General features: G+C 50.0%; 6 protein-coding genes across 6 annotated transcripts; 3 read left to right on the top strand and 3 right to left on the bottom strand.

Annotated features, from left to right (window-relative positions):
• Positions 1–81: 81 nt before the first annotated feature.
• On the top strand, positions 82–623 carry L228DRAFT_269329 (hypothetical protein; the record flags this gene model as incomplete). Its single annotated transcript, XM_018335259.1, has 3 exons — positions 82–196; positions 253–509; positions 573–623. The coding sequence occupies 3 exons, from the start codon at positions 82–84 to the stop codon at positions 621–623; spliced, it is 423 nt and encodes a 140-aa protein (XP_018187435.1).
• A 430-nt stretch (positions 624–1,053) lies between these two features.
• On the bottom strand, positions 1,054–4,263 carry L228DRAFT_239811 (hypothetical protein; the record flags this gene model as incomplete). Its single annotated transcript, XM_018331180.1, has 1 exon — positions 1,054–4,263. The coding sequence occupies one exon, from the start codon at positions 4,261–4,263 to the stop codon at positions 1,054–1,056; it is 3,210 nt and encodes a 1,069-aa protein (XP_018187434.1).
• A 3,040-nt stretch (positions 4,264–7,303) lies between these two features.
• On the top strand, positions 7,304–9,393 carry L228DRAFT_248641 (26S proteasome subunit P45). The gene is made up of 6 exons (XM_018332900.1): positions 7,304–7,571; positions 7,623–7,664; positions 7,721–7,819; positions 7,875–8,161; positions 8,258–8,921; positions 8,994–9,393. The coding sequence occupies exons 1-6, from the start codon at positions 7,417–7,419 to the stop codon at positions 9,010–9,012; spliced, it is 1,266 nt and encodes a 421-aa protein (XP_018187433.1). The 5' UTR covers positions 7,304–7,416; the 3' UTR covers positions 9,013–9,393.
• Positions 9,394–9,509: 116 nt separating this feature from the next.
• L228DRAFT_211936 (putative AP-1 adaptor complex subunit beta) lies at positions 9,510–12,531 on the bottom strand (the record flags this gene model as incomplete). The annotated part of the gene is made up of 10 exons (XM_018329918.1): positions 9,510–9,607; positions 9,737–9,852; positions 9,961–10,173; positions 10,350–10,528; positions 10,604–10,780; positions 10,851–11,419; positions 11,478–12,115; positions 12,195–12,329; positions 12,381–12,401; positions 12,455–12,531. The coding sequence occupies 10 exons, from the start codon at positions 12,529–12,531 to the stop codon at positions 9,510–9,512; spliced, it is 2,223 nt and encodes a 740-aa protein (XP_018187432.1).
• A 615-nt stretch (positions 12,532–13,146) lies between these two features.
• L228DRAFT_283999 (hypothetical protein) lies at positions 13,147–14,752 on the bottom strand. The gene is made up of 2 exons (XM_018336174.1): positions 14,387–14,752; positions 13,147–14,319 (listed from the first exon to the last, which is right to left on the bottom strand). Exons 1-2 carry the CDS (start codon positions 14,612–14,614, stop codon positions 13,387–13,389), a joined length of 1,161 nt encoding a protein of 386 aa, XP_018187431.1. The 5' UTR covers positions 14,615–14,752; the 3' UTR covers positions 13,147–13,386.
• Positions 14,753–17,098: 2,346 nt separating this feature from the next.
• L228DRAFT_212016 (glycosyltransferase family 20 protein) lies at positions 17,099–18,873 on the top strand (the record flags this gene model as incomplete). Its single annotated transcript, XM_018329923.1, has 5 exons — positions 17,099–17,402; positions 17,487–17,859; positions 17,922–18,292; positions 18,348–18,687; positions 18,750–18,873. 5 exons carry the CDS (start codon positions 17,099–17,101, stop codon positions 18,871–18,873), a joined length of 1,512 nt encoding a protein of 503 aa, XP_018187430.1.
• Positions 18,874–19,406: the final 533 nt, after the last annotated feature.

Genomic DNA, 19,406 nt, shown 5'->3' with positions numbered 1-19,406 from the left:
CTTGCGAAATTCTTTCTCCCGTGCTCAATTGCCTGTTGACTTTTAATTTTTCCACTTTTCTTTTGCGTCGCTCCATTCGCCATGGTGCTCACTCAGGCTCTGATGCCTTTCCTCCGGCCTCTCGGCCCTCCTCAATCTTCAAGTGTCCACCAATTCATGCGAAGAATATCCAGCTCGACCAGGTTATACAATCAGGGTAAGATATACATGCTGTCATTTGATGTTTACATCTACTGACGTCGAAACAAACAGTCCAAGTGAAAGTGCCGTTGTCTGCCCCAACTCCTGCCCCTGCCGCAACAGTCAGCGAGCCTTATTTCGTGCATCGGACGCCCTCGAGACAACTCCCGATTTATACGCTTGCAAAGCGCGGTGGTAATCTGCATCAGACGAAGATTCGAAAGGTGGAGGGCGACGTCAAAGTATTGCGGGATCAGTTGCAACAGGCTTTGCAATTGGACTCCAAGGATATCACAATCAATTCGTTAACGAAGCATATCATTGTAAAGGTACCATACTGTCAGCGAAATTTCTTCAATCGGATAGGCACATGCTGACTCAATTGCTTTTAGGGCTGGAGAAAGTCGGAGATTACAAAATTTCTAGAGCAGAGGCGTTTCTAAAAGTGGAATGGAATTTTCTTATACCAGATACATTATTATGTTCAAGCCTGCAAAAGGGCCGTTTTTCTAAGTTGTAAAATAGTGTAATCGCCCGTCAGAAACTTTGCATGCTGAAACACTCATCACTATAAAATTCTTCGAAAGATGTACTCAAACAACAATGGTATCCTGCATGGACACAGAATATGTAGAATCGTGACACGCTTCCCAAATCGGTCATCAGATTGAGCCTTCACATAAAGGTGTCCGAACAAGCTATCGCGAGTGCAGTGTTGCCTCCGAATGATGAGCTAAAGCAAAAATTTCGCTATTCCCAAAATCGCTGAAAGGAGAGAAACAAAATGGAGAGGCCACCAAAGTACATATATACTAGACTCTTTGAAAGAGTCCATGATTTACAACACGCCAAACACCGTGTGATGCTTTTACGTTAGCTCTCTAGCCCGGCATAAGCGCAAAGTTGCCGCACGACAGTGCCATCTATATTTGCTGTCAAGAGCGCACCAAGCAAACTTTCTTTCTTCGGTAAGATTCCCACCGGTAGCTTCACGGATAGATCATCTGAGTTGCGAACCTTCTCGGCTAGTCGTTGAAGCACAGCCATACCACGATGGGTGATCATACCATACGCTTGTGCATCTTGCTCGGTCGACCTACCAGCAGCTCGCTGGTTTGGCGGAGTCCGGTCAGTGCTCAACAGGCATACGAGACGGAGCAAACTCAGAGAGAATCCATCGGCAGAAGAAAGCCAAGACTTGGCTAGATTATGGTCAGGGCCAGGAGTAAGGCTAGCAAGTATCTCTGCTGCAAGCAGTCCCTGGACGAGAAAAGGCTTCCTTGCTTCGACAATGGGGATCGGGTTCCCGCGGGCGTGCTCCGGAATCGGAGAAATAGCGAGGCCGAATGCCCTCGTGAGGAGCTCGTAAGGTGGAGAGCCAGTACTTTCCGCCGCAAAGATCGCTCTGAAAAAGGTGCGATTCGGCATATCGCGCGCTAGAAGCTTAGCTAAGCAGTCCACAGCAGGCGGGAGATAGCGATGGATTGAAGGATGGTAGGCGGAAAAGATGACATCGTCATTGTTAGGGTTTGTCGGACCAGGGCTTGGACCAAAGGACAGCAGGAAATGCAAAAAGAGGAGCGCTTCCTCTTTTCCAGGCAACTCGATGGACTGAGCCAGATTTGACAAGAACGTCACCAAGTCTTTCATGACGTCGAGAGTGTTGACATTCGATCGCAGGAAGCGTGGCCGCGTCCCCAATTGATTGATGATTGCCGCCACGGATTTGAGAACGTTGGCGTCAACAAGCATCGGATGGTTTGTCTCGTAAAACGAAAAGTTCCGTAGGAGGGTTGTGATACAAATGAGCTTGTCAACAGCCCTGTCCAGTTCATATTCTGAAGATTCAACAGGGGGAAGTGATTGTAGACCGTCCACTTCGGTCCGACAATTGCGAAGAACGGTTTCATACGGGGCGATGGCCAAGGACTCTAAAGGCTCGGGAATGTCACTGATCAGAGTTTCCATCAGGTCTTCGGCACAGTCAATCAAAGCTTCCACAAGATCTTCACAGCTCTCGAGAGATAGCTGGAAATGCGGAGCTATCGAGAGAGTGGCAAGAGTATCCAGCGCTAATCGGACCTCAGCATGTAGACCGGAGCGGATACTCATGGTCAAGGCATGAATATCAATGACGCCGAGCTCTGTGAAACTCGGGACCACAGGCTTGTGCACGATTAGTTCTGTGCCGAGGTTGCCGGCCGTGACGACATCAACACCGCCATGCGTGTCTAAGACGCGAACTTTGGGCTCGAAATTGGTCGGAAGCCGCGCAGGCTGTTTCGCGGGACTTGGTGGTGGTGGTGGTGGAAGGAGTGTTGCTTGGTCATTGGCCCGCACCATAGGAGACTCAGCTGCCGCTATGCTTGGGGGTTTGGAGACAAAGGCAGGAGACGGTGATGGATATTGCGCATTTGGCCCTTGCGGCGGCGGCGTCATCTCGAGTTGGCGGCTCAGGCTTGTTCGGTGCTGGCTGCTTCCAATGGATGACGGTTTGCTTGAAAGTTGAGCTTGCTGCTGAGGGGTGACATAACCGTTCATCGGCGTTGGCCGCACATTGTTTGGAGAGGCCACGGTCTGCTTAATTGGCGTCTGTGGCAGGGACTCTTGGGGTAATATCGATTGCGGCAGCGGCTGCTCGGCAGTGGGTTGAGGAATGGGCTTGGGAGGCGACATTTGCGGTTGCACGCCTCCTGCTCCGGGCATATTGGGCTGGCTCTGTTGCATGTTCTGCAGCTGCTCGTTCATAACCTTTTGTCGCTGCATTTGCCAAAATGTACTCTCATACAGCATCAGGTTACGCTCGTAGTGGGCCTTGATCTCCTGCGGCGCCGTCGGATACTGCATGGGAGGGAACTGTAACGCCGCGGCAACCGCAGGCCAAGCACCCATGGTGGTTACCTTTTTGAACCCACCATTTTTCATCACCGTAGCGTAGAGTTGCATGAGATTGATGGTGCGGTCAGCCACCATGGGCGTCATGTTCAAGGGACGGCCATTGGCGTGCATAAATTGGGCCAGGTTCTTCATGAATTGTTCCGGGTTATTGGGCCGCATCATCGCCTGCATCGGCCGCACAGCGCCGCCGCCGACACCTGCTGCAGGCATGTTTGGCATGGGCGCGGCGGTGCCAGCAGTACCGAGGGGCATGGGTCCAGCGCTTTGAGGACGACCGCCCTGCATGGTCATGCTGTTCGCCTGCAACTGCTGCTGCTGCTGTTGCAGGCGCATCTGGTACATGCGCTGCGCATTGAGTTGTTGTTGTTGCTGCTGTTGTTGCCCCTGCTGCTGCTGTGGCTGCTGTGGCTGAGGCTGAGGCTGGGGCTGGGGCTGCTGAAGGTTTGGAGTCGGCGTCGGAGCAGGCTGCGGAGGCACCGAACCCGGCGCAAGACCAGCGGGCGACATGGCCATTTGAGGATTAAAAGGGGGGCCAAATCCGGCACCGTATGGCAGCGTTGGCACAAAAGTCGAGGCAGCGCTCTGCGGCGTCTGCACGCGACTCATGTGGTCAGGCTGCGAGGGGGACAGCTGAGGACCAAAGCCCTGGGCGGCAGTAGCAAAGGGACTTGGTGACGCGGTTTGCATGCGCGGAGGCGCGGCCGCCGGACGAAAGTGCTGGTTCTGCATGATAGGAGACGGTGACGCATTGGCCGGAGCGCCATGTTGGAGGTGCTGATAGGGAGTTGGAGCGGCGGGTATCTGTTGAGCGGCCAACGGATTGGTCGCAAAGGTGGAAAAGGGCATCTGCTGGGGTGTTTGCGAGCGCGATCCGGGAAGCGCGCCGGGTACAGCCATGGGTGTTTGACGCGGTGAAGCGCCGATAGAGTCCTCGCGCGTCCGTTTCGAGGGCACAATGGGGTTGACATTGTAGACGGGAGTGTGAAAGGCGCCTGTCGGATTGCGCGCAGAGCCGTTTTGCATGCGCTGCTGTTGCAGCTGTTGAGCCTGAATCTGCTGATTTAGGTCAAAGGCATTGGGCGTCTGCATGAAGGCGGTCGAGGGATCGAGCATGGCCGGTGACAGAGTAGCGGTCGGGTCGTGGGCGGCAGGATTAAAGACGCCATTGGAGTTCATCGAGCTCATGTCTACACGAGCACGAGCAGCCCATCTGAAGAAGCGCAAACAAGATTGGCTATGTCAGCGAAACATTTCCGGGATCGAACAGCGATAGCGGCATCGTCATCCAGCACATTTAGGGACAAGGCGCGGAGTGCATCAACACGGTCATCATCCTCATCCACAGCAAGCAGCGCGGCGAGCCAGAGCAAAGCGACAGACGCGCGACGCGGCTAACACGGTGCCTGGAGCAGATAAGGAAGATCGTGATCAGGCAATTTTTAAAGAAAACGAATCGGCAAAAAGGATCGGAGGGCGGTGGGTGGGCGCCTGACGCGTGTGTGCGTGAAAAGCGGAGTCAGAGAGCCCAAGAATCAGGCTCAGATCGACCACGCGAGGCTAGAGGGGACGGGGGGTGGCCACGATGGACGACAGACAGAGCAGAGCAAGAGAAATAGAGGACCGAAAGGGAAAAAGCAGGTGCCAGGTGCCGCAAAGAGGCTGGAATCAACGGGAATGGAATGAGAGGTGCTCACCTAAGGCGTATTCATGGATGGTTGGCTTTGAGGTCTCCGGTAGTGCAGGAAGACTCGGGTCGGGGTGGGAATCTGTGAGGGTCTGATTGATTTCCCCCCAGAGGCCTTCGATTTGCAATTTTAGCTTTTTGGGTCGTGCTCTGGCCGTAGATTGCAGCACGGGGGGGGAACGTTCGGTGTGTATGGTGTGTGGGTTGATGATGTCTCTTGTGTGAACGGGGGGGAAAAGAAAACTGGGGAAGGTATTATTGGGGGGTGTCGGAGAATGGAGTGGCTTTCGGGGCGCAATAGTAAGAGTAAAAAGGAGCAAAAGGATAGCAGAGACAGAGAGAGAGAGAGAGAGAATCGATGAAGACGCACCAGGGGATGGGTGGTTGGTTGGTTGATTGGTGGGCCAAGCTGGGTCTTCTGGGGGAATCTGAGAGAGAGAAGGGAAGGGGAAGAGGAGAGGGAGTCATTCCCTTAACTCGCCTCTCTCCCATACTGTACCACTCTGGTCTCCCTCCTGCCTCTTTCCCTCTTGATGAAACCACCTTGGGGTACTGACTTACTCACAGTATTTCTGATCACGTACATTCTTGGCCTATGGCCGCATTCGGACTAGGACGCCATGACCAACAACAACGGAAGTCTCAGCAGATGATTAACCTATACTCCGAGTAGGTAACTTACCTACTTGATAGGCTACACCGACGATAATGGCGGGAGATCCCTCATGCCATGACTGTGTCACTCTCTGTTGGTTAAAGAAATGGATCTATACCGAGATACTAGTATCCCAAGACCAGAGGAAAGACGAGAAGAGGAATCAGACACCTTGAGAGACATCACGTGATCTTACTTTGCTTTCGGACTGCAGTGTCAATAGCCATACTAGGAGTCGAGGATTTTGTACATGAATTTAAAAACGATACCTGCAGAAATTGGCAGTAAGATGAGAGATAAAAGGAACAAATTGCTGGGCCGGATTGGACCTCCCATCGTCTTACAAGCCCGGACTTATGGGGGTCGTACAGTCAATAAGACCGCCGGCAAGTTGCCTTGTTTTAAGAGCTAGCAAACTTTCAATTATGGACATGGTATTGACTGGCAAACCGAATCTTGCACCATTTTTGTTTGGTAATAGATATCAACCACTACACTTTAGGCCTCTCTTTCAATATAGGACCGAATAGGTCGAATTGCTTGGGCCCAAAAGGCACAATAGGCCGGGCGCTCATACCACAGTTAAAATCCCTTTCAGGAGTAGACGAGTCTCACAATTCAAAATCCCTGTTCAAATGTATCCTGTCACAGTGATTTCTTATTGCATTATCGATGTACCTGCCTACTCTGTATACTTTAGGCAACACCGCCATGTTGACGGACACAGCCAAAGGATCGGTGCGGTCCGTTGGGATTGGACCGTGCATCAGGCTACTTGGGCGCTACGGTGACACTAAATCCACGAGCCCTCGAAGTGCGAGATATACCATCCAGAAGCAACCTCTCAATCATGTACCCCAGTTGGCATGAATCAAGATCTTACATGTGCAATCGTTCTGTGTTTATTCTCATCTAAACCTCTTTTTTCCCCTCCTGAAAGGCATCACTATCGGGGCTTTTTATGGCATTTCTTTTGATCTGTGTTGTAGATTAAGTGATATCTTCGCCTTCTGAAAAGCAAGCCTTGAAATAAGTCAATATTCAATTATAAGATCTAGATCCCGGCAAATAGTGAACATTCCGTCACAAGGTATTTAAGTCGTCAGCTTTTCGATTCATGGGGCAACCTAATTTTTCAATGGGGTGACCTTCTATAGTCTTCGGTCTTGCTACAAGTAACATCGGCTCAAATGCTGCCGACGACAACTGGGGGAAATGGTCAATTTCTCTACAATTCCTACCTGTACCAAACCAAAATTTGCCTTTAGTACTTGGATGTTTAGAATATAAGTTTCGTACTATACCGTGACGAAGGTGTGTACATCAGGGGGTCTTTTTTTAAGGTGCCTTGAAAAAGGGCACCGAGCATAATTCAATTTACTGGGTTTATTCCTTTTAATTTGGGTTTTTAACAAAAATCAAGGTTACAAATTCAAATGCATTCCAAGCACTATAAACCGTGACATCCAATTTACCAAAGATCTTACTGAACATTTCCGATGCCATCTCCATTTACAGAGCAGAGAGTGAAATACCTAGCCCTGGGGAGCTGGGCTACAAACCGGCACTTGAAACATCTTGGAGTTCAAACTCATTGTACCAAATGACCAAAAGATCTACATTTTCAAGCAACGAATTTTACACTGAGCAAAGGCATGCAAGAGGAATTTATTCAACCGACTAAACGTCCGGATTCACCTCATATTCCCCTCATGTTACGAAGGTAAATGTCAGAGAATTTTATGCACAACGCATAAAACTTTATGCAAGATGACATATTTTAATGGACGGCGAAAAAATGCAGGCAAATAGATGACTAAGCTGACACAACAACGTCGGCCTCCAGTGAGACCCCGGTCACCATTACGGCAGCTCGTCAACGTGAACTACTCCGTAGGTGTCTAGCACAGCAGGCAGTGTCTTCCGATAGCTATCAATCAGCGCGATCTTTCAACGCATCATCACCATCATCCTATTGCATTGAGGACGGATAGTCAAAATGGCGGACGTTGCAGTGCAGAACCCTGCCAATCAAGTCGCGCCTCACAAGAAGCAGCTTCCTGCTTCGATACCGAACATTGAGCCGCTGGAGGGTGTAGGTGCCGATGGCGCCGACGAATACTCAACGCTGAAGAAGCTGCAGCGACATCTTGAGTGAGTTGAAACTTACAGCATCAATCGGACCCTCGGCTGACGGCATTCAAGGTATATTAAGTTGCAAGAGGAATACATTAAAGATGAGCAACGGTACGCATGCGCATGCTTGGAGCCCTTTGGTGATTAGATCTGACTGGAAGTTGTAGGAGTCTGAAGAGAGAGCTTGTGCGGGCCCAGGAGGAGATTAAGCGTATCCAGAGTGTTCCTCTGGTGATTGGACAATTTATGGAAGCCATCGACCAAAAGTAAGTGTGCGCTGGAGATGATACGTTATATACCTTTGTACTAAACTCGCTCAAGCACTGGAATCGTTCAATCATCAACCGGATCGAACTATGTCGTGCGAATCCTTTCGACGCTCGATCGAGAGAAGCTCAAGCCCTCTTCCTCGGTTGCTTTGCACCGCCACTCAAACTCCCTCGTCGATATTCTTCCGCCAGAGGCAGACTCCTCGATTGCTATGCTTGGAGCCGATGAGAAACCGGATATTACATACGCGGATGTCGGTGGTTTAGATATGCAGAAGCAGGAGATTCGAGAGGCTGTCGAGCTTCCGCTCCAGCAATTCGATCTATACAAGCAGATTGGTTCGTCATCGCACCAGATACCCAACTCCTTCTCGCTCCCTTCTTTCTTGCCGCCGGTTATGACGGACAAGGCTCTTACTTACTAATCGTTTACAGGTATCGATCCACCTCGCGGAGTGCTTCTCTACGGACCCCCCGGTACAGGCAAGACTATGCTTGTCAAGGCTGTCGCCAACAACACCACCGCAAGTTTTATCCGTGTCGTTGGATCGGAGTTTGTTCAGAAATACCTGGGTGAAGGTCCACGAATGGTTCGAGACGTATTCCGTATGGCGCGGGAGAACTCTCCTTCAATCATCTTCATCGACGAGATTGACGCCATCGCCACGAAGCGTTTCGACGCCCAGACGGGTGCCGACCGAGAAGTCCAGCGTATTCTTCTCGAGTTGCTCAACCAGATGGACGGTTTCGACCAGTCAAGCAACGTCAAAGTCATCATGGCCACGAACCGAGCAGATACTCTTGACCCTGCGCTGCTACGACCCGGTCGTCTTGACCGAAAGATTGAGTTCCCCTCGCTGCGAGACCGGAGAGAGCGACGACTCATTTTCACCACGGTTGCATCCAAAATGTCTCTTGCCCCTGAAGTCGACTTGGACTCGCTGATTATCCGCAACGATCCCCTTTCTGGTGCCGTCATTGCCGCTATTATGCAAGAGGCTGGTCTTCGAGCCGTGCGGAAAAACCGATACAATATCATCCAGTCCGATCTGGACGATGCGTATTCAAGCCAAGTCAAGGGTGGCGGAGAGCAAGACAAGTACGTTTTTCTTCTCATTCAACCTTGCAGTCTTTTTTTCGCAACTTGTTTACTAACACTATGGCTCCCTAGGTTCGATTTCTACAAGTAGAGCAGTCGTCTGGTCTTCTCTTTTCTCAGCTCACTTCCCCCCTTTCTCTTTTCATCCTTATCATCTTATTTCTCTCAATCTCTATCCCAACGAGTCTTGGTTTTTACTCTCTCTCTCTCTCTTCCTTCCATCCCCTGTGTGTGGTCATGTAGCATAGCGTTCTCCGGTCTCCCTTTTCTTTTTTTCTGTTCTTCTCATTTATACATTCGATACTAGTATGTTTGATAAAACGGGAAATATTTCACCTTCGTCTGGTGTAATCTCTAGATAAAAAAAATCCATATCACCGATACGTACATTCAGAACTTTGATTATCCTTTTCACGGAAAGTTCTCTTTGCCACGAGTTCGAATATAACCACTAGTGAATGATACTACTCCGAGGAAAACTCTCTTTATAGAACAGGATTAAATTTTAAAGATAATGTGTTCAAGTCTGGAAAAAGAGGAACAAAACAGACGGTATGACAAGAGTATTTTGCTTTTCCTTTTTTCTCTCTAGAAAAGTCCTAATATGTCCTCATTATTCTTCTTTGGCTGTTGTTGTTGCTGTTGTTGCTGTTGTCCTCCAGCTTGTCCTTGTCCTTGCCCTTGTCCTGCAGCACCCGTACCGCCCAGATCCAGACCCGCCAGACCATTCATTAAATCGTTCGACCCATTTGCTGCGCCTCCTCCTAGACTGCTTAAATCGCCGAGGCCGCCGAAACCGCCCAGCCCGGCGAGACCGGCGCCGCCATTCGGTGCAGCCGCAGCCGCAGCCGCAGCAGCGGGAGGGGCCGCGCCGCCACTTGAGCCAAACACGCCCATGAGGTCGTCTAGTGCGTTGTTCGACGCGGGTGTGCTTGCACTTGCGGGAGCAGCAGCAGCCGCAGCAGCAGAAGGTCCAGCAGGAGCAGGAGCAGGAGCAGGAGGAGGAGGGGCACCTAGGCCAGCACCGACAGCGGGAGACTCGATGCGGACTGGCGTTCCGCCGAGACCTTCCAGGCCCGTGAGGCCCGGCTGGGGCTGTTTCTGGGCAGATGCAGGAGCGGCGCCGTCAAAGTCGATGTCGAGCAGGTTTTCGGCGTTTGCGGTCGGGGCGGGACCGCCGGAGACGACGGCGGCAGCGGTAGCGGCGGCGTTGGCCGCCAGGGGGTTCTCGCGCGCGTTTTGCATTTGCTCTCTGTTTGATGGGGGTTAGTGATGTGTACATACACAAAGCCTGCCCGGCTGGCTTGGGAGGAAGGTGGGAGGTAAGACGCGGGTGAAAGGGGTAATGTGGGGCGCCGGGAAAAGAGCAATAGGAGAAGGAGATAAAGTGGACAATTGAGGGGCAAAAAGAGAGCAAATAGGACGTACTCGATGGCGGCCTTTTGCATGGCTTCGGCGCCAAAGCGACCTTGGCCGATAAATGTTTCGGGAAGCCTGTGATACACGGATGCGAGCGAAGAGAGTTCGTTGAGGAGTCGATCGAGGAGAGCGGGAGGGAGCGAAGGAATGGTGGAAGTAATGGCTGGTTTGTCTGACAATACAACGTTCTGTAACATCCAAAGTTAGGTCACTGGTTGTAGCTTGCGGTAAGATTATTGGTAAGAAATAGGGAGAGAACATACCTTTGTTATTTGCGGATCACTGGAAAGTAATCGCCAGTAGACGTATGCGCGGTCTCGAATGTCGGGGTTATCGTTTTCCGCTGTAGCAGCTTGTAGCGCCTTTTGGACCAAGCCTTGGCCTTGATCGGGCTTCTTCAGGAAAAGCTTAACCACGGCCGTCAGGATTTGGAGTTGTACCTGTGGGAATTAGTACATTGGGCTCAGGGTTTAGAAAAGATGAAAAGGGTGGGGAAAAAAAAGAGCTTACAGGAGTAAACTCCTCATTGAATCCTTCTACGAATCCGGAAAGAATTTCGTTGGCGTTGTTAATCTTCTCGGCGTATTCGCCCACAATCCAGATGAGGGAAGCCCGCGCATTGGGTTCATCCAGCTCATCGATGCATTGGCATAACGTCGGAATGATGCCTTCGTAGCCAGGATATTTTCGGAAAATGTCCTTGACAACCACAATCGCTTCCTGCACGACATAGTTGACTTTGGTGGCAATGAGGTCGAGTAAGACATTGACGCACTTTTCGCTCGCCGCCTCCAGTTTGATTGCTACCTGGCCAATAGCCTTGACTGCACGACGAACAAAGTCCATGTCGACTTCAAGCGCATACTCTTTCAGCTCGGCGAGGAGCTGGTCCATGTTCTTCTCGCTGGCGATCCGAACCATGATGTCGAGCTTTTGAAGCTTGACGTACGGCGGGTCATTGTACTTGCAAAAGAATACTCGTAATTCCTTGGTAAGGATATCCGGCTGCTTTTGCAGGATGAGTTCGATATTTCGGAGTGCGACATATTGCACTTCAGGTGCAGATGATACCAGTGTCACTGCAAGTTGTCAGCAAGACCATTAATTATCGAAGGGCCAGCGCTCGGTCCAGCATACCTAAAGGAGGAGCCATTTTTCGCAAATATTGTTTATTTAATTCCGAGTTGACTGCTCTCATGTGCAAAAAGACTACCTTGACGGCTGCAAGGACAACGCTTGGGTTAGCATGCTGAAACTGTGGCGACACTCTTTCACAGATATGCTCCGATTCCTTGACGTCTGATGCATGGTATTCCGCAAGAGTACTCAAGATTGTCACTCTACCCCACTCCGTACACTCATTGAGAGCCATCAGCATTTTCTTCAATGTATGTGATGTGATGACCAATGCCTTCGTCTCAGGTGCCGAGTCGTTGATCTCCTTGAGCGCTGTCACAGAGTTGGCTACCACCATGGGATTCGGATCACCAATCAATTCCTTGAGAGTGTCTAGGAAGCCGTTCTCAATGCATAGTGTGGGATTCAAGTCGAAGAGCTTCGCCACACAAATCGCAGCCGTCTTGCGAACGTATGGCGATTCGTCTCGTAATGTTTTCCGTAGAGGGTCCTCCATGTAATCAACCATCTTATCTACTCTTATACAGCCCATTGTTCGGATGGCCAGAGCGCGGACTAGCGGATTCGGGTCTTCAGCGTCCTGTACAAATGTGTTTACGGCAAGAATGCAAAGATCGGGATGCGATTTGGCATAATTCCTAGAAGCCGGAGAAATGGTCATATCAGCGGATCCATCTTCCCCTTATTGCGCCGGTCAAATGCGGGGTATCGCCGTACATGAGATATAAGTATACGAGCTTCTTCTGATCGAGATCAGGTGTAGCAATGTTCTTAAGAACATCCGGAAACAATGCGGAAACATCTTTGCCCAGGGTCATGGACATGATGGTCTTCTGGATGGCTTCCTTCCTGCTAGGCATTCAGCGACATGTCATCTTTGTGAAACATCTCTTCGGGGCGCACCTTTCGTAGGCATATTGCGAGCTTCCCTGATTGTCAGCGTGCTCTCAATCCATCAAATACATGGATTCTCATACACTAGGCCTGCCCTCAGTTCAAAGGTCTCGCCCTTTCGGGGCACCGCGAAGGCGCTCCTAATCCGACTCGCCGCCATCTCTCAAGGGTGCAGATGACGACCACACTAAAACCGCATGCACAAGAAATTCAAATTGTCTGCAGATGATAGGGGGATCGTGGTCGTTGCTGTTGTCGAATTGATTTGTGAGACTGGTCGCTGTTGTTGATGTATTCCTGGCCTAAGGTCCGAGCAGGGACCCTCCTACGTCGTCCAAGAGCCCGTTTGGCTTGAAAGTGACAAATTGCCGAGTTTGGGGAAGCTTGTCATGGCAGATCGACAAGACCACCACCACTCATTCATTCTGTAGGCATAGTCAATGTTCGAATATTGACAATGCATCGATAATGCTCAAAAATTAAACATATCCCAAGATTCCTATAAATTCAACAATTCAAAGCTTTAGATTTTGTCGACACTTCTTAAAGTGGCGGAATGGTGAGTTCGCATTCTATCATATTGAGTGGTTAAGCTTTTGTCTGACAACCATCTTAAGGCGTTGAATCTGCCTAATCTACGGCGCTTGTTTGTCGAATCTCGGACTGAGGCAGAAGAAAATGCTTACTCAAGAAATGCTGTGCGTTGATTGTGTCTTCAGTATCCAACTAATGAAGCTGACTGTCTAGTTTTATAATCTCGTCTTATTCATGTCTTCTGTTGCAGTCTTTAGCTTAATGGCTCAGAAAATGAGCGGAGCCAAGCTTCTATCAGATGCATAATCTATCATTCTCACTATAGCATCGTCATGAGCCTTATTACTTTATAAATTACCATCCGGCTAAGATATGATGGGCTCATCTGCGGATGACTGCTGGTATTTTAATACGACTCTATGCAACGAACTGCCACCCTGTATCTAGCCGTTGCCTTGCCATTTCGGACGAATTCTACAAATCAGTCTGTCTCCTCTCCATCATCATCGCCGAGGAAGTCCAGCTCTCGGAGTCCCCTTGCCAGCCTTCTTCGTGGCTTTCTGCCGGAATCGGTGCCATCCTCCTCATTTTCACTGCCGGAGTGACCCCATTGCTTGGCGCCCTCTTGTACCGCCTCGAGTTCCGCTTTAAGCTCCCGTTCTTCTTTTATTTGCTTGGCTTTTTCTGCTGAAAATCTGCCTTCCATGCCCGCCTCCTTGAGCATGTCTCGCAGATGTGCAATCTTGGCATTCTTGGTATCATATGGAGCCAGCTCCCGATACCACATTTTTCGAATGCCGCATTTGAGTAACCACGATTGGAGTCGCTTGATTTCGGCATCCTGAGGATCGAGGTCAGAAGTATCCTTGGATAACTTTGCCGATTTGTTCTTCCCGCCCTTCTTGCCTGCTGTTGCTGAGGATGCGATCTGTTTCTTCCCTTTCTTTCTGACGGGCCCTTCGTCAATCAGCTCGGATAGCTCGCTCTCGGATTCCGGCGGAGGTGATAGCTTTTCATCTGTGCTGTTTTCTGTTGACTTGCTGCTGGTATTCTTCGTGGCCACCTTGTTTGACTCTTCTACGTCTGAGCCTGACACCTCAGAGTCTGACTCTACGCTGCGACGTTTTGCCCTACCAGTCTTGCTCTGGGGCTTCTTTGGGGCCTCATCTTCCTCGCTCTCCTTCTCCGAAACGGGTTGCTCCTCTTCGATCTCAGATTCTCGGGTAGGCTGCTTCTTCTGCCGTTTCCGGGCTGCGGGTTTGCTGTCCGGTGATGCGCGTTTCGTGCCTCGACTTGACGTAGACGTTTTCTTTACGGCTGATTTGGCTGACTTGGTGGAGGTATCTTGTTTAGAATTCGCTGAGGCTCCCACGGCAGCTGTTGTTTCTTCTTCCCGTCGCGCATGCTGAGCTTCCTGCGCAATATACACACGTTAGCAATTGTTAAAATAAAGTACCTTAAAAACGTAGGAAATTATTCACAGCTTCGGATTGTATGATCTCCTTGCTCCTTTGGTTCCATTCATCGTGCTTCTTGAAGAAATTGGCAGGGAGACTGAGAGCATCTTCGGCCGCCGCGCGCATGCGCCTTACCGTCAGCTCCTCGGGCTGAAAGGTTGAGGCAGTAAATACCGCCCTGACGACATCGCGGAGACCCTTTTCAAGTACTGGTGAGCCTGGGGTGGCGTCGGACGCTTCCGAGTCAGACATGATAGCTTAGATCGCAGGCCAATGGCTTCCAGGGCGAGTACTCCGTAGCTTTGTGGGGGAAAACGCGTGGAGTTCGCGTCAGGCGGGCAAATGACGCGGGGAATGGAGATTGCCGTGGATGAGCTTCTCTATACAAATTGAGGTTTACCGTAGCAATCCGTCGGACGCGGAAACACAAAGGGAGCTTAGAGCATCATTTTATTTTCGTATCACTAGAGACTCCATATCTATTCAAAAGGTATAGACTCCGTTTACTAGGATCGTTGAGCAGGAGTAGTGAGTTCAGGGGTTTGGCAACCTTCATGCTTTCCATACGACGGCTTGCGGGGATTCTACTCCGTCGCTGTAGATCTGCTGCCATGTGTACTGCCATGTACCCAGCTATCTCCCCTGGGAACCGCTACCGGGTCCCCCCATACAGCAGGGAACCCCTCTCAGTACTTATAGCTAAGGTATCCAACGACTATATTGCTTGGATCCAATTGCACCACTCTTTGACGCCTTCTAAGAGGCACAGTAATCTGGCCAGAAATATCCCTTTTCCACCGTAGGGCACGGTCGATCTGCATCGACTTGCATTCCCCTTGCGCAGGTTCAAATTTAGGTTAAACCCAAATTCATTCTTACGAAGACCCTAGCCCGTCCAGAATGGCGGGGCGCCAGGTAGAGAACAGTACAATGAAGACTAGAGCCTCTGCCTGATATGTCGCAGGTCGGGGCAATTGGCGTTCCCCGCATTTCCATAGAGGTGTACTGGCGGAAAAGTTTCAATGCGTGGCGCTTTTTATATATATATCAATGCGGCTGCTATGGTGAGTATAAAGGACTATGCCAAATCTTCATTCTACTTCTCCGCATTTGCCGTACGAACAGGGTAAAACCGTCAAAATATGTGATGCCTGGGTCGCTGGAGATAACTAGGTAGTACTCATGCGTCACATTGGGGCGTACAAGTAAGGTATGTTATTGGCGCATTAGAATATCAGTAGGGTGCAGTGTATACGTTGGGTGACACCGTGTAGACGTAGAGCCCTGAGAGATAGCAAGATTGGCAAAGATATTGGCAAGAAAATCAAAACGCTTTCAAATACTCTCTCCCCTGCATTGTTCGCTAGTCTAATGAACAACTGTTCTTGTGGGATTTCCTACCTTTAAGATGAGATACTTCTGGGTGTCCTGTGGGCAGTAAGTAAATGAGGTTTCTGCATCATCGTGACGGGTTGCATCATCCACTGCAGGGTCCTGGTTATGGCGTCAGGAGATGTCCAGGCGAAAAGAGTAGTGGAGACCTCGTAACTACACTTGAAGATTGGCTGGAGGATAAGTATCGAATACTTATACCCACACTAAACAGCCTGGCACAGCTCTCCCCCAGTCCGAGGTCTGCCTGTCTGTCATCCGAGTCCCCACTCTCTCTCCTGCCAAAGAAAATTTTCGCAGCACATGGGAAAAGATCTGAAGCAAGAGAAACTTGATATCTGCGCCGTCATCCTTGGGACATGCATTTCCAAGGTCAGTGGCTTCAGCTCGTCAGAGCGAAAAGACTGATTGGGATTACCTATTCTTCTGGGCGCTCTTGGCTTTCTCTCCTCTCTCAACCCGCCAAAAAAAGTCAAGCAAGGAATCTTCTAGGCCCGTTAGGGTGCTAGTTAACCTCTGCAGCTCAAGCTACGTAAAGCTCTCGCAATAATCTGCGTCCACCCAACTAAATCCGCCCCCCAGCATTCATTTCAAGAACATACGTGGAAAGTGTAAAGAAGACTGAAAGAATGCCTCACTATGCCCTCTCTGTGCCTTGGACACAGGAATAGTATCGTAATAGCTCCCCCACTATCCCCATCCCATTGAACCTGGTAGCTGTAACGAACCCTCCTCTCCTCCGCGACTGGACGGTTATACCCGACAACAGTCGCGCCTAGAACCACCACAACCTTCCACTTGACCACCACAAGCTCAACCACGCAATACGACGCACCTCACCTCATCTTTTCGTCCCCTCCTTTCCTATCCATTCTGCTATCTCTTTTTTAATTCACGCATTCCCACCCTCCTCTATTCTTCTGCTGAGCGATATTTTTTATTGCTCGATTCCGTGTGGAGAAACCTAGTTTTCGTCTCCCCGCTCTTGGCGTCGCACCCCGATCGTGTCCCGAACAAACCTGACGTTCGATCTCTGTTCCCTTCGTTTCCTCACCTTCTCGCTGTTTATGCTCTCCTCCAACCCGACAACGCTGCTTCATGTAGTCGTTAATTAGGATATTTCTACCATCACCAGATATTTGACACTCCGCTACACTATTTGACAGCCTTTCCTATTCTCCACCGCTACTGTCAAGTTCCTTTGGCTTTCCTCTGATCCGACGGAACGGAGCTCGTGGAAAAGTACGAAATCTCCAAAATCTACACAAACGCCGACAAAGCGACCAGCCGCATTCCGGAGACTTATATTTTCGTTTTGTTGAACAAAAATACTGACGAGCAAACATGTCAAACGAATCGTCCGAGGTAAAACCGGAGTCGAGACTCTTGCTTGTATCCAATCGTCTGCCGATCACAATAAAACGATCTGATGATGGCAGCTATGACTTCTCCATGTCCTCTGGAGGTTTGGTCAGTGGACTGAGTGGCCTGTCTAAGGCGACCACGTTTCAGTGGTATGGCTGGCCCGGTCTCGAGGTCCCTGTGGACGAAGAGCAGCATGTGCGAAATAGATTGCTGGAGGAATACAATGCGATTCCCGTCTTCATTGACGACGAACTCGCGGATTTGCATTACAATGGATTCTCAAGTACGTGCGGAACCGTGAGAATGCTTTGGCCCTTTGACCGTTGGTTCAACTGGACCCAGCGCTGACCTGGTGTGACTGCTACAGATTCGATCCTTTGGCCCTTGTTCCATTACCACCCTGGTGAGATTGTCTTCAACGAATCGGCTTGGAATGCATACCGGGAAGCCAATCGGCTCTTTGCGCGAGCCATTGCGAGTCAAGTCAATGACGGTGACCTCGTCTGGGTCCACGACTACCATTTGATGCTCCTGCCGTCGATGCTGCGAGAGGAAATTGGCAATACAAAGCACAATGTCAAGATCGGCTTTTTCCTCCACACGCCGTTTCCCAGTAGTGAAATTTACCGTATCCTTCCCGTCCGAAACGAGCTCTTGCTTGGTGTCCTACACTGCGACCTGGTCGGCTTTCACACGTACGATTACGCGCGACACTTTTTGAGCAGTTGCTCGCGAATCTTGTATGCACTCTGTTGTGTGAAAATAAAAGGCCATAACAGTTTGAGCTAACAAGTCTGTGCAGGGGCCTGAGTACCACGCCCAATGGTGTTGAATTCCAAGGCAAAATGGTCTCTGTCGGCGCTTTTCCTATCGGTATCGACCCCGAAAAATTCACCGAAGGTCTCAAGAAGCCCAAGGTGCAAGAGCGTATTGCTACCCTAGAGCGCAAGTTCCAGGGTGTCAAATTGATTGTCGGTGTCGATCGTTTGGACTACATCAAGGGTGTCCCGCAGAAGCTGCACGCATTGGAGATTTTCTTGACTGAACATCCAGAGTGGATCGGCAAGGTGGTGCTTGTTCAGGTTGCTGTGCCAAGTCGACAAGACGTCGAGGAGTACCAGAACCTTCGGGCCGTGGTCAACGAGCTAGTTGGTCGGATCAATGGAAAATTTGGTATGTTACAATGCGACCCAATCCTCCAAAGAGAACTAATTCTGACACCTGCAAGGCACCATTGAATTTATGCCGATTCATTTCATGCACAAATCCGTCTCCTTTGACGAGCTCATTGCGTTGTACGCTGTCTCTGACGTCTGCCTCGTATCATCAACCCGGGACGGCATGAACCTGGTGTCATTTGAGTATATTGCCTGCCAACAGAAGCGTCACGGAGTCATGATCCTGTCAGAATTTACTGGTGCCGCTCAGAGTCTGAATGGAAGTCTGATTATCAACCCGTGGAATACGGAAGAACTGGCCGGTGCCATTCATGATGCGGTCACCATGGGCGATGAGCAACGTGCCATTAGCTACAGCAAGCTCGAGCGTTATGTCAACAAGTATACCAGGTAAGCTTTGATCACCTTGAGAGCGTTGTCATGGGGATTCAAATGTTGATTTATGGGTGCAGTGCCTTTTGGGGCCAGTCATTTGTAGGCGAGCTGACGCGGATATCTGCGGCGGCGGAGAAGAAGTTGAAAGAAAAGCGCGAGCAGTCTGATACATCGACTCCCGCCAACGAGCCCGCTCATTAATTGCGTGGGAGCATGGCAAACTCTTTTTCGTTTCGCATGGGTGGATATGATGTGACGGATGATGGGGTCCAGGACTTGTGGACAATACGTGACGACATGGACTACAGTCTGACTGTGTCATTTCATCGCACTGTTCTTGGGTCCTTTGGACCTCTCTTTTCTACCAATTCTTTCTATATGGCAGCGTCTGGCGTTCAATGAGAGTCGTACATCAAACAAACAAGAAACATTCGGGTAGGGTGGTCAATTACGATGAGACGTCAGCCTCGATTCGCAATGATAGATTGTAATCAATTCATAACAATGTCATTCATATGTATTAGTATATTATAAATTCAATGTCTGGTTGCTTTTCTTAACGGGGTTTTGCAAGTTGCATGCGATGTTGTAGTGATTTGATTTCCAATCCCGGTAATAGAATGCGTGCAATATATACTTGTCTGCAAGCTCATCTAGTACATGCGACCATAGACTGAGGAGAACTGGGCATCCCGTCCGCTCTGCCATACATAAGCCTCAGATCGGCGGACTAG

This window comes from Xylona heveae, assembly GCF_001619985.1.
Source record: "Xylona heveae TC161 unplaced genomic scaffold L228scaffold_7, whole genome shotgun sequence".
NCBI lineage: Eukaryota > Fungi > Ascomycota > Xylonomycetes > Xylonales > Xylonaceae > Xylona > Xylona heveae.
This window is presented reverse-complemented; position numbering and strand designations above follow the sequence as displayed.